Source organism: Pogoniulus pusillus, chromosome 23 (assembly GCF_015220805.1).
Source record: "Pogoniulus pusillus isolate bPogPus1 chromosome 23, bPogPus1.pri, whole genome shotgun sequence".
Lineage (NCBI taxonomy): Eukaryota > Metazoa > Chordata > Aves > Piciformes > Lybiidae > Pogoniulus > Pogoniulus pusillus.
Genome location: NC_087286.1, coordinates 5,280,561 through 5,288,410, shown reverse-complemented (window position 1 = coordinate 5,288,410; position 7,850 = coordinate 5,280,561). Strand labels below are relative to the sequence as shown.

The window sequence follows — 7,850 nt, the reverse complement described above, 5'->3', positions numbered from 1 at the left end:
GAAGATATTAAAAATAATTTAATTAATAAATGCATCCAAAGTCTCTCTAAACAACCATGAAGCACCTGCAGCATTTCCAGCATCCCAGCCAGCCATCTCGGTACCCATCCCACAGCATCCTCAGTGCTGCATCACACCTGGAAAGAGAAATCCAGGCAGCAGAGTGGGTGGTCAGGCACCTTCTGTACCCCACCATGGCTAGGGACAACAGTCAGGGAGCTGCTGGTGCTGCCCTGGGGTCGAAGGCAGGAGCCGCAGGCCGGGACGGGGAGCGCTGGCACCACCAACTGCCAGGCTCAGCCCCAGCAACCACAGCGCTGCAGCTCTCTTTCGACTGAGTAACCTTAAAAACCAGACAACCTCGGCGACACCTCCCTGGACCTCCCGCAGGCTGCGCCTCAACCCTCGGAGTCAGTGTCATGGCGCTGCCGGACCCTGCGGGCTGGCGGGGACCTGCTCCTGCTCTTCCTCTTGCCCTTGTGCCGCGGGGACGGGTGCCGGGCGCGGCTGTCCCGGCTGCGGCTGTCCCGAACGCGGCTGTCCCGGCTGCGGCTGTCCCGAACGCGGCTGTCCCGGCTGCTGCTGTCCCGAACGCGGCTGTCCTGGCTGCGGCTGTCCCGAACGCGGCTGTCCCGGCCGCGGCTGTCCCGGCCGCGGCTGTCCCGGCTGCTGCTGTCCCGGGCGCGGCTGTTCCGAACGCGGCTGTCCCGGGCGCGGCTGTTCCGAACGCAGCTGTCCCGGCCGCGGCTGTCCCGGCTGCGGCTGTCCCGGGAGCGGCTGTTCCGAACGCGGCTGTCCCGGGCGCGGCTGTCTCGGCTGCGGCTGTCCCGGGCGCGGCTGTCCCGGCTGCTGCTGTCCCGAACGCGGCTGTCCCGGGCGCGGCTGTCCCGGCTGCTGCTGTCCCGAACGCGGCTGTCCCGGGCGCGGCTGTCCCGGCTGCTGCTGTCCCGAACGCGGCTGTCCCGGGCGCGGCTGTCCCGGGCGCGGCTGTCCCGGGCGCGGCTGTCCCGGCCGCGGCTGTCCCGGGCGCGGCTGTCTCGGCTGCGGCTGTCCCGGGCGCGGCTGTCCCGGCTGCTGCTGTTCCGAACGCGGCTGTCCCGGCTGCTGCTGTCCCGAACGCGGCTGTCCCGGGCGCGGCTGTCCCGGCCGCGGCTGTCCCTGTCGCGGCTGTCCCGGCTGCGGCTCCGCTGACCGGCAGGGCGGCCTGAGGGGCTGCAGCCAGAACCCGAGCTGCTGGCAGAGGAGTCTGTGTCGTGCCCGCGCTGCTGGCCACGCCGGGAGGGCTCAGGGCGTCTCTCGGCGTGGGGTTTCCTCCGGTGGTGCCTAAGGGGATTTTCACAGAATCACAGAATTAACCAGGTTGGAAAAGACCTCTAAGATCAGTATCACAGTTATCACCAAGGTTAGAAGAGACCTCATAGATCATCGAGTCCAACCCATCACCTAACCCTTCTAGTTAACTAACCCATGGCACTAAGTGCCTCATCCAGCCTCAAACACCTCCATTTCCTCTTGTCCTGTTGTTAATTACTTGGGAAAAGAGGCCAATACTAATCTCACTACTACCTCTTTTTAGCTAGCTCTAGAGAGATAACAGTGAAAATAAAACATAGATGAAAGCTGCATTAACTCTCTCAGCCACGCCAGTTTATAAGCACAGAACAGAAAGTGCTAGAATATAGAATCCCATAGAACATAGAATACAGAATCAATCAGGTTGGAAGAGACCTCCAAGATCATCCAGTCCAACCTAGCACCCAGCCCTATCCAGTCAACCAGACCATGGCACTAAGTGCCTCATCCATTCTTTTCCTGAACACCTCCAGGGATGGTGACTCCACCACCTCCCTGGGCAGCCCATTCCAATGGGAAATCACTCTCTGTGATGGAAGGGTAAGCGGCAGAAGGGATGCTGGGCACGCCACTGAGCTGATTATGGGGGTGGGAAAATGGTGTTGGGATTGGCTCAACAGCTTGGTGAAGTGACATGGACAGTGGCATCAAGTGCCCACTCAGAGTCTGCAGATGGCACCAAGCTGGGTGGTGTGGTCAGTGTGCTGCAGGGAAGGGTTATCCAGAAGGATTATGACAGGCTTGAGGAATGGGCCTGTGTGAACCTCCTGAGGTTCTACAAGGCTCAGTGCAAGCTCCTGCACACGGGTTGGGGGAATCCCTGCTATCCATCCAGGCTGGGAGATGAAGGGATTGAGAGCAGCCCTGTGGAGGACTTAGAATCATAGAACCAGTCAGGGTTGGAAGGCGCCACAAGGATCATCTACTTCCAATCCCCCTGCCATGGGCAGGGACATCCTACCCTAGAGCAGGCTGCACACAGCCTCATCCAGCCTGGCCTTAAACACCTCCACAAATGGGGCCTCAACCACCTCCCTGGGCAACCCATTCCAGCCTCTCACCACTCTCATGCTCAACAACTTCCTCCTCACAGCCAGGCTGACTCTCCCCACCTCCAGCTTTGCTCCATTCCCCCCAGTCCTGTCATTCCCTGAAGAGCCTAAAAAGTCCCTCCCCAGCTTTTTTGTAGGCCCCCTTCAGATCCTGGAAGGCCACAAGAAGGTCACCTGGGAGCTTCCTCTGCTCCAGCCTACACAGCCCCGTCTCTTTCAGTCTGTGCTCACAGCAGAGCTGTTGCAGCTCTCTGGGCATCCTCATGGCCCTTCTCTGGACATGCTTCAGCATCTCTACATCCCTCTTGTAACAAAGGCTCCAGAACTGGATGCAGTACTCCAGGTGAGGTCTTACCACGGTGGAGTAGAGGAGGAGAATCACCTCCCTGGCCCTGCTGGCCACACTTCTGCTGATGCAGCTCAGGCTCTGCTTGGCTTTCTAGGCTGCAAGTGCACACTGCTGGCTCCTGTTGTGCTTCTCATCCACCAGCACCCCCAAGTCTCTCTCCTCAGGGCTGCTCTCCAGCAGCTCTTGCAGCCCAAAAGCCAAACGCATTCTGGGTGCAGGTGGAGGGAGCAGATTCTGCCCCCCTGCTCTGCTGAGAGCCCATCCCATCTTCCCAGCAATGGTGCCCCATAACCAGGGCTCAGCCCCCACCCCTCTACCCAGCTACCTCTCATCTCGCTCTGGAGAAGAATCAGAGGATGATAGAGCAGCATCCTTCCTGTGATGCTTGTCTTTCTTTTTCTCCTTCTTATATTTCTTCTTTTTCTTCTTCTTTTTCTCCTTTTTGGATTTCTTGCCACTTTCTGGTCTGCAGGGAAGAGCTCAGTGAGGATCCCTGCCTTGCACATATCCCTCTGGCTCCTCCAAATTTCATGTCACAGAATCACAGAAGAGTCAGGGCTGGAATGGACCTCAAAGATCAATCCAGTTCCAACCCCCCTGCCATGGGCAAGGACACCTCATCCTAGATCAGATCCATCCCTGCCTCCACATGTATCCCACCATCTCCCTCCTTGGCCAAAGCTGAAACTCCCAGTCAATGAGAAAAAAAAAGAGGTTTTGAGGACAAAGCAGAGGGTTTGGAGGTGGTCCAGGGGCCATGGGAGTGTGATCTTTCCCCCTTCAAACAGGCCATTTCCCACCAAATTGCTGCTCCCTATTCTTACTTTTTCTCCTCCACCTTCTCCTCCTTCTCCAGCTTCTTCTTGGAGGTGGATATCTCAGGGCTGCTGCAGACTTTCTGGTGCTAAGGTTGGAAGAGAGAGGGGAAAATACAGACTTAAGCCCATGAGCTTGTAGCTTGAAATGACAAGAAAAAGGAGCTTCTTTGTTTAAAAAAATGAAAATTAACTTAGGAGAAAGAATTAAAATGAAGTAAAAATGAAACTTAACTTGGAGAAAAAACGATGAAAACAAAACAAACAAACAAAAAAGAAATGTGATTTGGAAAGACTAAATTAAAGGTAATCTGCAAAGTGAAAAAATCAAATTACCCTTGGGGAAAAAAAAATGAACCTTAATAAGAACTAAATTTAATGGAGAAAAATGAAAATGGGGATTAAATTTTGAAGATAATTAAATGAAAACTCCATTAAACTGGGGGTGGAATCCAACTATTGCAGGTCTCTGTGCTGGAACCATCAGCTTGCTTTTTAACCAAACCATCCTTAGGGCAGGGCAGGGCTTTTTGCCTGTTTTTTTCCATCCATTTTCCTCATCAGGAAGATGTGATCCTACCGTGAAGACCGAGAGTCCCATCTTGGCTGCCTCCCTGTCCTCCTTGGAGAGCATCAAGCGTCCAGCACTGCCACTGAGATGTCACAAAATGAGAAACAAAACCACAAACAAGCATTAAAATGCCAAAAGAAACTGCACTGCCCTGAAATGAGGTGTTCTGACGTGAGGATCTCCCCCAGACCAGTACCTGGAGCTGCCCAAGCCCACCAGGCGGTCCACGTCCTTATCATCTCGTTCAGCAGCATCCCTCTTGCACACCTCAGCCAGGTCCTGGTGGAGGGAGAATGTCCTGTGACCCTCCCAAAGGTAATCAGAGCCAAAGAGAGGGACACTGGCAGGGGGTAATGCTGGGGGGACACGTGTTGCCCCTCTTACCTCCTTGCTGAGGCCAGTGGGCTGCCTCTTCACGTTCTTGTAGCCCCTGTGAAGCCAAAATGATGATGAGCAACTGGGAGGAGTGGCTGATCCCCATCAGGCTGTCCTGCCATTCAGAGGGGCCTGACCAGGCTGAAGTTGGGTGGAGGAAAACCTCATGAAGATCAGCAAGGGCAAGTGTAGAGCCCTGCACCTGGGATGCAATAACCTCCTGCACCAGTATAGGTAAGCAGTACCCTGCTGGAAACCAACTCCATGGAGAAGGACCTGGGACAGCTGGGGGATAAAAAGTTCACCAGGAGCCAGCAATGTGCTCTTGTGGCCAGTAGCCTCCTGGGGTGCATGAAGAAGAGTGTGGCCAGCAGGTAGAGAGAGGTTCTCCTTCTCTTCCACTCTGCCCTAGTGAGGCCACATCTGGGTCCAGTTTTAGGCTTCTCAGTTCAAGAGAGACAAGGAACTGCTGGAGAGAGTCCAGTGGAGGGTACAAAGCTGCTGAGGGGAATAGAGCATCTCTGTGAGGAGGAAAGGCTGAGTCTGGAGAAAAGCAGCCTGAGAAGGGATCTTCCCAAAGCTCAACAAAACCTAAAGGGTAGGGTGCAAGAGGATGAGGCCAGACTCTCTGTCAGTGGTGCCCGGTGGCAGGACGAAGAGCAACAGGTAGAAACTGGAACCCAGAAGGTTCCATGTGAAGATGAGGAGAAAGCTGTTGGGTGTGGGGGTGCTGGAGCCCTGGCTCCACAAACAGGTTGTGGAGTCTCCTCTGGAGAGATTCCAAAGCCACCTGGCCACTGTGATCCTGAGCACGCTGCTGAGGGTGCCCCTGCTTTAGCAGGAAGGTTGGACTGGATGCTGTCCACAGGTCCCTTCCGTCCCCCCCCATGCTGGGATTCTGGGACAAGTGGGTATGGAGGGGTGATGTTTTGCACCCCATGTTTTTGGGATGAGAGAGTGCAGACTCACAGGGCTGCCATCATGGCCTCCTGCTCAGCCAAGCGGACAGCAGCCAGCTCTTCCTCACGGGACATCGGAGTGCCTGTCTCCTTCTTGCCCTTGGCGTACCAAGTCAGGTCCTTCCCCTTCTGCCACCGTCCCACTGGTGCCATCAGGGAGTTCCCTGTCGGAGAGCAAGACCCTGACAAGCATCCTCACACCGAGACCACTCTGCTTGGACCCCAACACTGTGTCAGGGGACAGGGAGTGGGGACTGGGTCAAGGCCAGCCCTTACCGAGGTAGTTCTCACGCTGTTTGTCCGTCTTGACATCCTCCCAGCTGAACTGGTCCTGGCCACCCCGGACCCCACCTCGGGACGAGCCAAACATGGTGCCGGACCCCACAGCGGTGTCACAGCTGGGGTGCTGGTGACCTGCAAAGGGTTGGAAGTGGGGGCTACCTCCCAGGCTTATGTGTGTCCCCTTCCACAGCCAGCTCCTCTATGCAACCCTTGGGGGGTGGTTCTGAAGGTCTGGGGAAAGTAAACGGGTCCCCTTCCAAAACCTGGCTGGGTACATCCAGTCCAGGGGAGGGGAGGAGTGCAGAGGCTGCAAATGGGTCCCCTTCCAAAACCTGGCTGGGTAAGTCCAGTCCAGGGGAGGGGTGGATTGTAGAGGCTGCAAGAGAGCCGGGGGAGAGGCTGCAGGACCCAGAAACCGAGGGTGCGAGGCGTTAGGGGACAGCTGCAAGTCCCCAGAGTGCTTGCAGTGCTGGAGGTGGCTGCACGTCCCGGGGCGCTGGGTGCAGGGCTCGGGGGGTGCCTGCACGTCCCGGGGGGATGGGTGCAGGGCTCGGGGGGTGCCTGCACGTCCCGGGGGGATGGGTGCAGGGCTCGGGGGTGGCTGCACGTCCCGGGGGGCTGGGTGCAGGGCTGGGGGGTGGCTGCACGTCAGGGGGGGCTGGGTGCAGGGCTGGGGGGTGCTGCACGTCCCGGGGGGCTGGGTGCAGGGCTGGGGGGTGGCTGCACGTCAGGGGGGGCTGGGTGCAGGGCTGGGGGGTGCTGCACGTCCCGGGGGGCTGGGTGCAGGGCTGGGGGGTGGCTGCACGTCCCGGGGCGCTGGGTGCAGGGCTCGGGGGTGGCTGCACGTCCCGGGGGGCTGGGTGCAGGGCTGGGTGCGAGGGCACGTCCCGGGGAGCTGGGTGCAGGGCTGGGGGGTGGCTGCACGTCCCGGGGAGCTGGGTGCAGGGCTGGGGGGTGGCTGCACGTCGCGGGGAGCTGGGTGCAGGGCTGGGGGGTGGCTGCACGTCCCGGGGAGCTGGGTGCAGGGCTGGGGGGTGGCTGCACGTCGCGGGGCTGGTTGCAGGGGCGGGGGGGTTTCAGGTTCTGGGTGGGGCGGGGGTTCACGTCCCGGGAGGAAGTGTGACCGCTCTGCCCGGGGGTCCCTGCGCCCCCAGAGCCTGTACCCACGGCGGAGGGCAGGTCGGAGACAGGCAGCTGCCAGCCGCAGGACCACAGACCCCCCCCACCCCCGCAGCCCCCCGAGCACACCCCCCCCCCCCGCCCCGCACGCACCTCGCGCTCCGCGCCGCGCGGCTCACGCTCCCGCCCGCCCCCGGCCGCTACCACCGCGCTCCGTTGCGAGGGGGGGGAAGCTGCAAGCAGTCTGTGAAGCGGGCGGTACCACCGCCGCACTAGGCGGGGGAGTGCAGCAGCGCCGTCACCCCAGAGAGCGAAGCCAGGCGAAAGCCGCTCCCGGAGCGGCACCAGGGCGAGCTCATGAAGTTGGACAGTGGGAAACAGAGAGTCCTGCCCCTGGGGAGCAATCGTCGCCTTTCACCAGCGCAAGCGAGTGGCTGACCTGCTGGGGACCAGCAATGTGCCCTCATGGCGAGGATGGCCACTGGCCGCCTGGGCTGCATTCAGAACAGCGTGGCCAGCAGGCCAGGAGAGGCTCCACTCCTCTGCTCTGCCCTAAGGAGGCCACCTCTGGAGGACTCTGTCCAATTCTGGCCTTGCCAGTTCAAGAGGCAGGGAACTACTGGAGAGTCCAGCAGAGGCTACAAAGTTGCTGAGGGCCCTGGAGCATCTCTGTGAAGAGGAATGGCTGAGACCTGGAGCTGCTGAGCCTGGAGAAGAGCAGCCTGAGAAGGGATCTGAGCAATGCTCGGCAGGAGCTAAAGGGTAAGGAGCCAGACATTGGGGCCAGGCTCTTTGTCAGCGGTGCCGATCAACAGGACAGGAGTCTGTGGGCACAAGCTGGAACCCAAGAAGTTCCACCTGAAGAGGAGGAGAAAGTTCTGTGGTGTGAGGGTACTGGAGCCCTGGTCCAGTCTGCCCAGAGAAGCTGTGGAATATCTTTCTCTGGAGAGATTCCAAACCTGCATGGACATTGTG

At 59.0% G+C, this 7,850-nt stretch overlaps 1 protein-coding gene across 1 annotated transcript; it reads right to left on the bottom strand.

Annotated features, from left to right (window-relative positions):
* On the bottom strand, positions 1 to 7,842 carry C23H1orf35 (chromosome 23 C1orf35 homolog). The gene is made up of 9 exons (XM_064162404.1): positions 7,029 to 7,842; positions 5,751 to 5,888; positions 5,485 to 5,638; positions 4,525 to 4,570; positions 4,337 to 4,419; positions 4,150 to 4,222; positions 3,579 to 3,658; positions 3,080 to 3,220; positions 1 to 1,323 (listed from the first exon to the last, which is right to left on the bottom strand). The coding sequence occupies exons 2-9, from the start codon at positions 5,842 to 5,844 to the stop codon at positions 399 to 401; spliced, it is 1,596 nt and encodes a 531-aa protein (XP_064018474.1). The 5' UTR covers positions 5,845 to 5,888; positions 7,029 to 7,842; the 3' UTR covers positions 1 to 398.
* Positions 7,843 to 7,850: the final 8 nt, after the last annotated feature.